Raw genomic sequence first — 15,065 nt, 5'->3', positions numbered from 1 at the left:
AACAGGATACAGCAAAAAGGCAGGAAAATAGGGTTAATATAGACAGCTTCAGTTGAAGATCCAGCATCTGCACAAATATGATGGACCAAATGGCCTCCATCTGTGTTGCAAATTCAAAGATTATTTTGCATTTCTGCTGATCAAGCAAAATACTTCAATAAAATCACAAATAGTTTTAAAATGATATACAGTCAAGCTGAAATGGCCAAAGATTGTACTTTTTAATTTTCTTTTTTTACAGGTCTGTTAAAAAGCCTGGAAACTGGCACAGAAACTTTAAACATAGAGATATGACTTAAAACTTCAGGTTGATCCCAACACGTGAAATATAAACCGTTGGTTGTTTGCTCAGTCAGCATATGTCAAAATGTAAACGTAATACTTCATGGTTTTTAACTTGCTAAAGTATTTTTACTCGTAAATTTGTTTGACATGTTTATAATAAATGTTAACCATATAGGGGTTAAAATGTTAGCATCCAAAATATGTCACAGAAATATTTACATGATGGCTTTATTACAGAAAAAGTATTCTCACATTTAAGTAAGTTTTATGCTTAGATCAGTAAAGAACTAATTGTCTGTATACAACCTGCAGTATACAGGTTGAATATATGTTATTCATTCAAAATATGTTACATTGCAGTATAAAATATTGAATCATTGTGATTTTCATTCCAGAGTAGGTGCCAGTTAAAAACAATCCTGCATGCCAGTGTTCCCATTATATAGAATATTGTGGCAATGTCCATTGTTACATAATTTACACTTAAAGAACAAATCTGTCACGCTTGAAACCAGAAGCATTTATTGCACCTAATTTAAGTTCAATTGTGACTTCGAAATTTTTAATGAAATCTTGCATCTTTCACACATCCCTAATCACTCCATGAAATTTTAATTCATGAATTACAATGGCTTTAGTTAAAGGAACCAGTGTTAATTATTTTTATATCATTTAGTCAGTCAAAAACAGGGAAGCCCAGAAGTTCCCAGGGAGGCATTTTGGAGATGCATCTCGGGCAGGCAGAAGATCCCATTGTCCCAAGGTTTTGCCCCAATCCCAACGAATATCCTGGGGTCAATGGTACTTATAAATTACATGCAGGTGCCCACACCATTTATGGGACTGATGTGATGCCCACTTCCGATGCTCAACAGGATGGTTGGAGAGAATTTGTTGTGGTGCCTTCTTACAAAAGTGGGCCTACTATTCTCTTGGAGCAGTAGGATGAAGTTTTAAAATTGGCTAGTTTCCCATTCAGCCAGTTTCTACAATGCAATTGATCACTTGCTGAATCTAGCCTTTTACATTTTAAATGCCAATGACCAAGAACTGCAGCAATGCTGGATACCAAGGATGCACACGCTTATCTTGTATCCAGCATTTCAGGAGTGTAAAGGTTGTATAACCTAATTCCCAGACCTGCACATCATAATACATCTGACTTCACGTGGGTGGGCAAGTTATGTGTTCACTCCTACATCCGATAGAATTTTCATTGGTGTTAAAAGGGGTGAGGTCATGGCTTAGGTGGGTCCTGCCCCCAATTCCGCCCCTCACCATGCAGATTGTAGCATTTTTGGGCCCCAGGAATTTTAGGGCTGCTGTTTTCAATGCTAAAGCAGTACAATACAAGTACTGACCTGTTAGTTTTCCATATCATTGACCAACAGAAACATAATTAATAGGAGTGTACATTTCTAAGCTATATATGTAGATATATTTTGTCAAAATTTTATGATTAGCACTAGTACTGAAGGAGTCTGCATTGTTGTAAATGTTGTCTTAAACTGATGCCCAGTCTGCCTGTTCAGGTGAATGTTAAAGACTCCTTGCCTTCTTCTTGTAGGCAAGCAGCTCACGTTAACTAACACCATCAAAAGGAGATATTACTGGTTATTCCTGGCTGTTTGCTCCATGTGGGATCTTGCTGTATACATTGGTTCTATTTGCCTATATAATGACAGAGACTACGCTTCAAAAATAATTTATAGGCTGTGAAGGAATCGGAAAAGATATGATAAGCTACTATACCAATGCAGAAAATTTAATGATGACTATATTTCAAAGTCTCATTCCATAAATTATGCCTGCATATACAAGCACAGTCCTACACAACAAAGCAGCATTCATGCAGATTCCTGCCCAATGGCCAGACAGTGATTCCTGAAGGATTTGGGTGGGGGTCAGACCCTGAATATGGAAATGAGGCCCCCAAGTTAAAATCTCTCCAGCCGCAACATGTAAGTTTGTCACTCACCCAGGCCACACCCCCATTCCTTTCCCATCCACCCCAGCCCAGACACACCAACCCACCCCAATTTTAAACCATAGCCATATGGTTGGTTACCTGTCAGATTTCTTCCCACAAGGGTAAAGCAAATTGACAACAACCTTCTGGAATGCATCTCAGCATAAAGATGTCTTATGAGGAACTGGGGTAGGACAAGTCATTGTTATTTTGGGCACTTTACCTCCATGAGAACTGGACAATTCAACAGTACGTTCTGGTGAGAGAGTTCTACACAGTATTAAGTCCACTGACTGTGGGAGCTGTAAACAGTTCTGCTCATCCTCACATTGAAAGTTCTCTCTACAGTAAAAATGATTAGAAGATGCATTTGTATTCACAGCCATTTCAAAATTCATGGTGGATTTTTGTTCTGTTGTATCATAGTAATATAGTTGCTTCAATCTCTGCTGCATTGCATTCAACAATCCTAGATTGCACATGTTTTGATGATGATGGGGAGGTTGGTGAGAAGGTTGTCTGAACTTCTGGCCTTGCTTCTGGCCATAATAGCAATTAGTACAAAACTCTGCAGATTCCTCAGGAATTGAGCATATATAATCCTGCACATTTTGGTTTAATGATTGACAGAGGGGTACAAGATGTTTCTTATGTAAGCAGCCTTTTATATTTCTGTCCAAAGTCTCCTTTACACAGTCATCCTTCCATTCCTCTCTTGTCTTAGGAACTTCTACAATCACCATTTGCGAATGACCACGCCAGTCAAATGACTTCTTTAAGGAGGACTTCATAGGTTGCTTTTGATAGTGGCATCTGACCCCACACTTCACCATGGGAAGTGCAATTCCAGTGTCCACAATTAAGCTCTGTCCCTTCTCGCACAAAGTCTGATTAAAGTCAAAAATAAACTCTTCTTCATCATCTTCACGCACAGTCGAACTAACTTTGGATTCTTTATCGGAGCATTTGCTGATTGTGCTGCAACAAACTGCTCTTTCAGAGATCTTGCTAGTGTAAGACTTCACAGATGTTCTGCTTAAACTGGTTGCTATAGAGGAGTTAGATTTAGTCCATTGAAGTTTTCTGCCAGGTTGCTTTGTTATTTTGTTTGCCTTTCCTACAGGCTTCTCACGGTTTGGAGTTACAGGAAAAATATCTTGTACAACTGGACTTTGGAAAGTAATTTTAGTTACTACTTGTGGGATATGGTCTGGATCAGCTCCTTTCTCACCACTGGCATTTTCCACATTTCGAGCACAGTTATCATCAAAGCACAACTTATCAGAGTCAATACCTTCTCCACAGTCTGCAGCCTGACTTATAGATTTGTGTTCAATCTCCATATCCAGGCTAATTCCATTCAGATAGGGCAGGCTACAGATTTGTTCCAGTTCAGTCCTTCAAAATGTTAAAATAATTAGTTTTTTTTAAGAAACAAAAAATTAGCATTTTAAATCACTATTGTGAAATACTAATTATACTGGAGATGATTTTAGAGTCTTCTTTCCCTGTGAAAAACAATGCATTATTTTTCTCTTCCTCGCCATCTCTTCCTTTCCCATCTGACTTTAATGATTTGTGACCTAGTAGCTATTTTAGATACCATGATTTTTTTTCTTTTAAGTGAAATTAAAACATTTGAGCCATGATTTTAACTTGAGGTAGGAGTTGGGCAGATGGAGATCGAGGCAGACAGCAAATGATCTCAACTTCAGTAGTGTGAGGCCCAGATCTCAAAGAACAAAGAACAGTACAGCGCAGGAACAGGCCATTCGGCCCTCCAAGCCTGCGCCGATCTTGATGCCTGCCTAAACTAAAACCTTCTGCTCTTCCGGGGACCGTATCCCTCTATTCCCATCCTATTCATGTATTTGTCAAGATGCCTCTTAAACGTTGCTATCGTACCTGCTTCCACCACCTCCCCCGGCAGCAAGTTCCAGGCACTCACCACCCTCTGTGTAAAGAACTTGCCTCTCACATCCCCTCTAAACTTTGCCCCTCTCACCATAAACCTATGCCCCCTAGTAACTGACTCTTCCACCCTGGGAAAAAGCTTCTGACTATCCACTCTGTCCATGCCACTCATAACTTTGTAAACCTCTATCATGTCGCCCCTCCACCTCCGTCGTTCCAGTGAAAACAATCTGAGTTTATCCAACCTCTCCTCATAGCTAATGCCCTCCAGACCAGGCAACATCCTGGTAAACCTCTTCTGTACCCTCTCCAAAGCCTCCACGTCCTTCTGGTAGTGTGGCGACCAGAATTGCACTCAATATTCTAAGTGTGGCCTAACTAAGGTTCTGTACAGCTGCAGCATGACTTGCCAATTTTTATACTCTATGCCCCGACCAATGAAGGCAAGCATGCTGTATGCCTTCTTGACTACCTTATCAACCTGCGTTGCCACTTTCAGTGACCTGTGGACCTGTACGCCCAGATCTCTCTGCCTGTCAATACTCATAAGGGTTCTGCCATTTACTGTATACTTCCCACCTGCATTAGACCTTCCAAAATGCATTACCTCACATTTGTCTGGATTAAACTCCATCTGCCATTTCTCCACCCAAGTCTCCAACCAATCTCCTGGGCCTGATATGGTTACAGCACAGCTTGAGGCCATTGCAAAGGCTAGTGGCAGGCTGGAAGATTGGGAAACTTTTAAAGATCAACAAAATGTTACTTCATAAGTAACAAAAAGAGCAAAGGTAACTTATGAAAGAAAACTAGCGCAAAATATAAAAACAGACAGCAAAAGCTTCTATAAGCATATAAAAGAGGAGAGTAGATAAAGTGAATGTTGGTCCTTTGGAGGATGAGATTGGGGAGTTAATAGAAGGGAACAGAGAAATGGCAGAGACACTAAATCAGTATTTTGCTTCAGTTTTCACGGTGGAGAACACTAGTACCACCCCAACAGTACCAGGTAATGCAGAGGTTATAGAAAGGGAGGAACTTAGAAAAATCATAATCACAAGGGAAAAAGTACTGAGCAAACTATTGGGATTGAAGGCAGACAAGTCCCCAGGGTGTGATGGCCTACATTCTAGGGTCTTAAAGGAAGTGGCAGTGGAGATAGTGGATCCATTGGTTATAATATTCTAAAATTCTCTGGATACGGGAAAGGTTCCAGTGGATTGGAAAAAAGCTAATGTAACGCCCTTATTCAGAAAGGGAGGGAGGCAGAAAGTAGGAAACTATAGACCAGTTAGTTTAACATCTGTCATTGGAAAATTGTTAGAATCCATTATTAAGGAAGTAATAACAGGACATTTAGAAAGTCAAAACGCAATCCATCAGAGTCAGCATGGTTTTATGAAGGGTAAATCGTGTTTGACTAATTTGCTACAGCTCTTCGAAGCTGTAACAAGCAAAGTGGATAATGGGGATCCTGTAGATGTAGTTTAACTGGACTTCCAGAAGGCATTTGATAAGGTGCCGCACAAAAGGTTAATACATAAGGTAAGATCACATGGAGTTAGGGGCAATTTATTAGCTTGGATAGAGGATTGGCTAACCAACAGAAAACAGAGAGTCGGGATAAATGGGTCCTTTTCTAGTTGGCAAGATGTAACTAGTGGGGCGCCACAGAGTTCAGTCCTCGGGCCCCAACTATTTACAACCTATATAAATGACTTGGATGCAGGGATAGAAGATACTATAGCCAAATTTGCAGATGACACTAAAATAGGTGGGACAGTAAGTTGCAATAAAGAAATAAGAAATCTACGAATGTATATGGATTGGTTTGGTGAATGGGCCAAAATTTGGCAGATGGATTTTAACGTGGATAAGTGTGAGGTTATCCATTTTGGTTGGAAGAATAGAAAAGCAAATTATTATCTAAATGGAGAGAAACTTCAGAGTGCTTCGGTGCAGAGGGATCTCGTGTCCTCGTGCATGAACCGCAGAAGATGAGTTTGCAGGTATAGCAGGTGATAAGGAAGGCAAATGGAATTTTGGCATTTATTGCTAAAGGAATAGAGTATAAAAGCAGGGAAATGTTGCTGCAACTGGAAAAGGCATTAGTGAGACCGTACCTGGAGTATTGTGTAAAGGTTTGGTCCCCTTACTTGAGAAAGGTTGTAGTTGCATTGGAGGCAATTCAGAGAAGGTTCACTAGATTGATTCCAGAGATGAGGGGCTTGTCTTATGAAGAGAGATTGAGCAGTTTAAGCCTTTACTCTCTGGAGTTTAGAAGAATGAGAGGAGATCTAATTGAGGTATATAAGATGATTAAGGGGATTGACAAAGTAGAGAGAGAGGACGTTTCCTCTTGTGGGGCAATCTAGAACGAGAGGTCACAGTTTTAGGATAAGGGGTGGCAGATTTAAAACAGAGATGAGGAGAAATTACTTCTCTCAAAGGGTCTGTGGATCTGTGGAATTCACTATCCCAGAGTGCGGTGGATGCCAGGACATTGGGCAAATTTAAGGAGGAGATGGACAGATTTTTAATTAGAAATGATTTGCAGGGTATGGAGAACGGGCAGGAAAGTGGAGTTGAGGCCGAGATGAGATCAGCCATGATCGTATTGAATGGCGGAGCAGGCTCGAGGGGCTGAATTGCCTACTCCTGCTCCTAGTTCTTATGTTCATTCAGCCCGTCATGTTCATGCCAGTTCTCTGCAAGAGCAACTCACCTAGTCCCACTCCCCTGCCCTTTCCCCATAGCCCTGCAATTTTTTTCTCTTCAGATAATTATCCAATTCCCTTTTGAAAGCCATTATTGAATCTGCCTCCATCACACTCTCAGGCAGTGCATTCAAAGTCCTAAACATTTGCTGCATAAAAAAGTTTCTCCTCATGTCGCTTTTGGTTCTTTTGCCATTCACCTTGCATCGGTGTTCACTAGTTCTCGACCCTTCTGCCAAGGGAACAGTTTCTCTCTATCTACTCTGTACAGACCCCTCATAATTTTGAGCACCTCTGTCAATTCTCCTCTCAACCTTCTCTTCACTAAGGAGAACAACCCTGGCTTCTCCAATCTATCCATGTAACTGAAGCTCCTCATCCCTGGAACCATTCTCATAAATCTTTTCTGCAACCTCTCTAATGCATTCACATTCTTCCTGAAGTGTGGTGCCCAAGTTGGACACGATACTCCAGTTGAGGCCAAACCAGTGTTCAATAAAGGTTCACCATAACTGCCTTGCTTTTGTACTCTATGTCCCTAATTATAAAGCCCAGGATCTGGAATGCCTTATTAACCACTTTCTCACCCTGCCCTGCCAGCTTCAACGATTTGCGTACATCTACCCCCAGGTCCGCTGCTCCTGCACCCCTTTTAGAGTTGTCTCTTATTTTATATTGCCTCTCCTCGTTCTTCTTACCAAAACATATCACTTCACACTTCTCCGCATTAAATTGCATCTGACACTTGTCTGCCCATTCCACCACCTATGTCCTATTGAAGTCTATCACTAGCCTTCTCACAGTTCACAATATTGCCAAGTTTTGAGTCAGCTGCAAATTTTGAAATTGTGCCCTGCACACCCAAGTCTAGATCATTTATATAGATCAAGAAAAGCAGTGGCCCTCACACCGACCCCTGGGGAACCCCATTATATATCTTGCTACAGTCTGAAAAACAACCGTTCACTACTACTCTCTGTCCCCTCTCACTCAGCCAACTTAGTACTCATGCAGCCATTGTCCTTTTAGTCCAGGGGCTCTAACTTTTCTGACAAGCTTGTTACGTGACATTTTATCAAACACCTTTTGGAAGTCCATGTATACCACATCAACTGCATTACCCTCATCAACCTCCCTGTCACCTCATGAAATCGAGTTCATTGAACATTATATGCCTTTAACAAATTGTGCTGGCTTTCATTAATGAATCCACATTTGCCCAAGTTACTGTAAATTCGGGTTCCGAAGAAGGGTCACTGACCCGAAACGTTAACTCTGCTTCTCTTTCCACAGATGCTGCCAGACCTGCTGAGTGGTTCCAGCATTTCTTGAAGATTGGAAGCTTTGACAGTTCCTCTGCAATTTCCACCCTTACTTCCCTCAGTATTCTTGGATGTATCTGATCTAGTGCTGGTTCTGTACTCTATCATTTTGAAGAAAAAAAAAATTGGAATTGAAAACAACGTCAGACTTTCCTTTTTCTGCTTTTCTCTGTATTTTTGACCCTTCTCTGTACCTCTATCTTTCCATTTCCCTCAACTGGCTCTTCACAGGATTAATATTTCCCTATACCACTTGCCTGTTCTGTGCATCATAAGGAACTATGTAACAGGACTGTGAGAGATTTTAACCACAGCTTACACACCATATTTTGCCTTAATAGAATACTTATAAATAGAGAATGTCCAAACAAACCAGCTGTTACAATGCCTGAACTATGATTCCATGCTAAGGATACAGCATTGAAATCCTAGATTCCCTCAGAAAATGGATCATGTTTGGAAACAAGGACAATCAGCAGGGAGGGATGGTCCCTTCCCAACACTACTCAATTATCTCCTGGCACACCTAGTGTTCACAGTATCCACGGCAATGCTTGCTTACTCTCTACCCTTCAGAATGAGGACTGTATAAATTGGGGAACGGAGCAAGGGAGGGTTAATTGAAAAAGAGAGTATTTAAAGACAGGACTTATATGGTACTGTTAAAATATATCTAAATCAAAAGGCAGCATGATCAGATGAAGTTTGTGCAAACACTATTTTACCTGTAACACATACAAACAGTCACTGGAATATCAGTTTTTAAGGGTGAATTTTCAGATCAGTCTGACAAAATAGGTAAAACTAAATTACCTTTCTAAGAACAAACAACTAACGGTTTGAACAACAATTAAATTACCACAGCCTTATAAATTTTCATAACATCTAAATATTAACAAGAGAGTAGGTACCTGCAGCTGCTGTCTGTAACTGGCTCATCACGTCTTTTACTTGAGATAAATTTCAATTTTCGTACCGAAGGAGAAATGGAGTACTTGGGACAGCTAGCACCATTTACATTTAGATCTGATCTGCACAACCTAGGCCAAAACACTACAACAGTTTAGGAACTTTTCCACGTTTTTGCATGAACTATCTCATTTTGTAGTAGGCTTCCAATCGGTGCTGGCACTAGGCACTTGGAAGCATAGCATAGAAAGCTATTTTTCATACTAGCCACTGATGACCAACATGATCACTTTTAGGTGTCATCCTTATTCTTCACTGACCTGCAAAATATTATGTCGTCTGTATGAGAGAAAAGCAACCAAGGAACTTTTTTTTATCCTTGGAATGAGAGCAATGCTGACAAAGCTGGCATTTATTGGTATCCCTAGTTGCTTTGAGAAGATGATGGTGGTTCAATGCCAGCAGTTTGCTGCAACTGAGTGACTTGCTAGTTATACTTTAACCACATTGGTGTGAGACTGGAATCATATTTAGGCCAGGTACGAATGGTAATTTCCTACCATAAGTGACATAAGTGAACCAGCTGGGTTTTTCTGACAATCCAACAGCTTTACAGTCACTTTTACTGATCTTTTTTTAAAACTGAATTCAAATTCTCAAACTGTCAAGTGATTATGGGAATTGGAATTATGAACTCACAGTCTCTGCATTATTAGTCCAGCCTCTGATTGACTAATCCAGTAATATAACCACTGCATTACCATATCCCTGTCCCTTAAAATCTTTTGGCCCCTTGTAGTTGCGTGATTGCTAACATAAATGGCCAATTATGTCCCCAAAGATAATGCAGCAGTCTTTTTAGTTTTATAGTAAAACATGTTGGTATATAGTTACTCTACATCCTGGAGTGATATGAGCCGGGTGTTTTGTTTAGTTTAGAGATACAGCACTGAAACAGGCCCTTCGGCCCACCGAGTCTGTGCCGACCATCAACCACCCATTTATACTAATGCTACACTAATCCCATATTCCTACCACATCCCCACCTGTCCCTATATTTCCCTACCACCTACCTACACTAGGGGCAATTGCTAATGGCCAATTTACCTATCAACCTGCAAGTCTTTGACATGTGGGAGGAAACCGGAGCACCCGGAGGAAACCCACGCAAACACAGGGAGAACTTGCAAACTCCACACAGGGTGGTGAGAAGACTGAGCTCCTCTTGGATTCCGGACATATTGAGTTCTTGATCTCAATAAAGTCATCTATGGAAGGGCCAGTTCTAATCAGGGGATTTTGTGGGCATAATCTGATGGCGCTCCAAAATCTATTTATCTGCCCTGACATGTCCATCAGCTATGACTCAGTTGGTAGCACTCTTGCCTCTGACTCAGAGGTTGTGGGTTCAAATCCCACTTCAGGACTTGAGCACAAAAATGAAGGCTAACACTCCAGTACAGCACTGAGCGAGTGCTGCACTGTTGGAGGTGCTGTCTTTCAGATAAGATGTTAAACTGAGGCCTCAGGTGGCTGTAAAAGATCCCCTGGCACTATTTTTAAGAAGAGCAGGGGAGTTATCCCCAGTATCCTGGCCAATAGTTATCCCTCAATCAACATCACAAAAATAGATTATCTGGTCATTATCACATTGCTGTTTGTGGGAGTTTGCAATGTGCAAATTGGCTCCTGCAAAGATTACTTCATCGGTTGGTAATGAGCTTTGAGATGGCCTGTGGTCGCGAAAGGCGCTGTGTAAATGTAAGCCTTATTTTTCAATTTAAGTTTGTTTTATCCTTTATAGTCAATCCCATGTATAATAATGAAACTCTTTTGCTGATGCAAAGCTAACATAATACTTCCCGAACAATCGCTCATATTTATATCTACACCATTACTTTCCAATTAGATGAAAGGAAATGCCACAGTACTTAGAACTTGAATTCAAGAGTAAGTGTAAAACTAGTAACAAATGATATTTGATAATGATTTTAAGATTAGTCAGTTTATCAGAGATTCAATATACCTGCTTATCTGTAACCAAGTCAAAACATTGAACAGTTGAAAGACAATTCTAATGTGTTATATGATATTTATAAATGGACATGTTCATCTAATCAGTGGATACAGCAGTTTGCTTTACTGAAACAATGACTTACTTTTGTGTTTTGTTAAACTATGAAAAGTTTTTGTTGCTTTTATTTTTACAAGTTCTTAGGGACACTAACTTGATCTGCCAGGGTAGATAAATAGATCCTGGAACTCGTAAAGTCATAGGCACGGTCATTGTGGAGTCTGGGCTGTTGCTGGGCACCACTGATGTTTGAACCAAGAAAAATAAGCTGAACAAGACGGCTTAACAGGCTAAATTGCCTTTCCTAAGTTCTGATAATAAGGCAAAATCTCGTGTATGGTAGATCTCGGCCTTTCATCTTGGTTTGAGAGAAGTGTGCTGTAGAGAGGAGAACCAGTAGGAAGCACAAGAAATAACATCAGAGACAGAAAGGAATGATTCAATGAGGGAGCCAGTGCAGACATGATGGGCTAAATGGCCTCCTTCTGTGCCATAACTTTTCTATGGTTCTATGGTACTATAGATAAGTAGTCTCCAAGACAGAAAATGTAAACTAGCAAAGGAGAAGAAACAGAAAGAAATCTAAAATAAACCAACATTTTATAGGTTTTTACTTCATTTCCCAATGGATTTTTGAAGTGTTTACTTTGTAGTTAATATTTACAGTACTTGGTTTGTTCTGTTCTAGGCTGTGGAGCAGTATGATGCCTGGAAACTACTGTGCTCTCATGCTGCATCTACAATTTAAAAGCAGTTCTGTGATATAAAGCAGTATAATATTGCTGTAATAAAATTTATATCAACCAAATCACACTTTGGTTCGGTACCCAAATATTTTGTTATAAATTTCAAACATGTACATCGGAAATTGTCACTTAAAATTATTCTCAGAACTTTTTAAAATATTACTCTTGTTCGCACAGAAATCCTCCTTCCACGTTCAAGGATTGAGCTGTGGATCGAGTCTGATTTTCTTACTCAAAGCAGTTTAAAAAAATGTAAGTAAATATGGTTTATTGGACAACAGACAGTATTGTGGGCTGGATACTGGCCTTTCACCTCTGGGACCTAACTGATGGGGAGAAAGTCTCCTCTGCCGTTTGGCTATATGGGTCCTCTATGAAAGAAGCTTAGACGACTACAATTGTAGTAGGCATGGGCCTACAGCACAAAATATCCCTAATTTGGCACTAATTGTTAATCTCACTCAACAAAGCCACAGGATGGCGGTATGGGAAATGGAGAAAGTGTCACACTGGTATAGCAGGGGTACAGTTATGAGGTTGGAGCTGAGACATTGTTGGGGGAGAACAGGAGCTTTAATCTGTGTCTAACTATGCTATACCTGACGCGAGACTGTTTGATACTGATACTGAATGCCTGACATGGCAAGAGTTCCATTCTCTAGCAATATCTTGAGTAGAAAAAGACATACAGTTCCATACATGAGTTGAGGGATGCTCAGTGACAGGGCTGGCATTGTTCCTAGTAAGCAGCTAGGGACTTGTGGGGAAAGGGGGTGTAGTGTTACCTTTGGTTGAGTCGGTAGCTGATATTAACAGTGATGCATCTGGACAGAAGTGTAACCATATGTGAGTCTTACTGTATGTACCTGCAGTATTATTACAATACCAGATTTCACATATACCCCACACCGTGTCCTGAGAAGCCATGTGCAAAGCCAAACAGTTAAGTTTTATAATTGTACATTTGTGTAAAACTGTACAGATAATTTTCTAAAGACCTCCATGGCCAGTTACTCCTCTGTACTGAGAAGATATATTTCCAATTTTGTATTATTTTCTCTTGGCCACAAAACAAATTGCTAACATCACACAGAGTAGAACAGAAAAAGGTAGCTCTACATCTCCAAGTGCTTTTATCTTTCATCTAGAAAATTAACAATGAAAAAGTACTGCCATTAAGACATGGCAATGTGACATAGTATTAATAAGTTATTGAGTGGAACAGCATTAGAGGCCTGCCTAAATGCTACAGCAGAGTCCTCTGTGATTCAATTAAATGGAAATACATTCCAATAGGAGCTTCAATTCACCTGGTATTTCCTGTTTCTGAAAAATAAGTTGCTGAAGGTCGGTGCTGATTACTAACAGATTTCCTCAAAAAGCCCTTTGACCATTTCATATTTGCAATAGAGTCTGATGAACTATTTATACTCTTCACACTTTTTACACTCTTCACACTTTTGACGTCATCATCATCCACAGTATACCCATGTTCCACCTGGAACTTGCCTGCCACCTTTGTTCCTACCTGGTTTACAAGAAGAAAAAACAAGGATAAGACATTCAGAGCCTATAGCACGTTACAATTTTGTAATAGAAGAGATCAAGATAAAATCATAAAGAATACAAGCAATTTGGGACAGCAAAATGTGGCAATATTTCCAGGACAGTTGCATCTGGAGTTTAGAAGAATGAGAGGTGATCTAATTGAAACATGCAAGATTCTGAAGGGGCTTGGCAGGGTAGACACTGAAAGGTTGTTTCCTCTGGCTGGGGAATCTAGAACACAGGAAAACAGTCTCAGTATAAGAGGTCGACCGTTTAGGGCAGAGATGAGGAGAAATTTCTTCACTCAGAGGGGTGTGAATCTCCTACCCCAGAGTGTTATGGATGATATATTTGTTAGATAAGGGTATTAAGCAATATCGATCCAAAGTGGGCAAATGGAGTTAAGATGCAGATCAGCTATGATCTAACTGAATGGCAAACAGGCTCAAGGGTCTGATGGCCTATTCCTGTTTCTATGTTCTTCCGAAGTGAAGTCCATTACCTGGAATTTCCTTGGGGGCTTGACACACAAATGGGGTTGTCTGCTATACTTCAAAGATACAGCAGGAGAGTATGAGAATCCCGAAAAAATTCCCGCACATATATTTGCACATGTACATGACAATCTACAAAACTTGGTAAGGTTGGCACAGCCCCAAGAAAGTTGACAACTTACAAACAAGATACAACTGAAAAGCAGCTTGGAATAAAGGCCTATGACTGAGGCTACTGCTTCAAGGTGATTGAGTTAAATTCTTTTGTATTTATAGAACCATATAGTACAAAAGGAGGCCTTTAGGCCAATTGTACCTGTGCTGGCTTCTTTGAAAGAGCTATATAATTAATCCCACTCCTCTGCTCTGTCCCAAAAGCTTTGCAAATTTATTAGTGTTTTGGCAATCATACTCCGTAATTCAGCTGATTTTTCTGTGAAATGTTGCTTTTCATTCACTGCCCCTCAAACTATCTTTCACTGCATAGCTATCAGCCAATCTGTTTGGCATAAAAGCCAAAGTTGAATTTCACTGGCCTGATGCTTCGTCTGGTCATTTACACTATTCCAGAGTAAGCAGACATTTGGGTTACAATATGAGCAAGTGTAAGAAGGGGCCAGAAACTCCAGTGGTTCATGTGAAGTGAAAATGGTTAGCCACTGCATGTATAATTGACTTTTTGAAAAACTGAGCATTAAAGCAGCAGCTAGCTGTTTCGCTTGCAAGGCCATGTGCAGAGTGAGAATAGCCCAAGTGGCAACACAACACAGAAATTAGGATTCGTATTCATTCTTGTATCTTGGTGTAAAATTACAGTTGATGGAAAGAAAGTCACCACATCACAGGTAAAGGCCAGAAAAATCATAGGATTTGTCATTCCTCAAAAGCTGCAACAAATCACTTGCCCTATTCTTAAACCATGTTAGAACATGTCTCGACATTATCACAACCCTCCATTCACAACAGAATGTATGGAAATAACCTGTAGAATATATGGGAATATAAGGCTGTTGATGATAATAATGAATGAACACTTCATGCATTCATATGATATTCTTCTGTATTAATGGAGGTGAACATGTGAACA

The 15,065-nt window shown here is 40.2% G+C and overlaps 1 protein-coding gene across 5 annotated transcripts in view; it reads right to left on the bottom strand.

The window, feature by feature from the left end:
• Positions 1 to 210: 210 nt before the first annotated feature.
• Positions 211 to 15,065, bottom strand: part of LOC137379532 (uncharacterized) — a 38,233-nt gene continuing 23,378 nt past the window's right edge. For 4 of the 5 annotated variants that reach the window (XM_068050486.1, XM_068050485.1, XM_068050483.1 and 1 more), the window contains exons 7-9: positions 13,247 to 13,464; positions 9,119 to 9,247; positions 211 to 3,652 (exon numbers count right to left, since the gene is read on the bottom strand). In XM_068050486.1, coding sequence (XP_067906587.1) covers positions 2,413 to 3,652; positions 9,119 to 9,247; positions 13,247 to 13,464 — 1,587 coding nt within the window. In that variant the 3' untranslated portion in view covers positions 211 to 2,412. The remainder of the gene's footprint in view (positions 3,653 to 9,118; positions 9,248 to 13,246; positions 13,465 to 15,065) is intronic. The other variant, XM_068050487.1, reaches the window with a different exon arrangement.

This window comes from Heterodontus francisci, chromosome 18 (genome assembly GCF_036365525.1).
Source record: "Heterodontus francisci isolate sHetFra1 chromosome 18, sHetFra1.hap1, whole genome shotgun sequence".
Lineage (NCBI taxonomy): Eukaryota > Metazoa > Chordata > Chondrichthyes > Heterodontiformes > Heterodontidae > Heterodontus > Heterodontus francisci.
The sequence above is the reverse complement of the archived record's forward strand: the minus strand, read 5'-3'. Positions and strand labels throughout refer to the sequence as shown.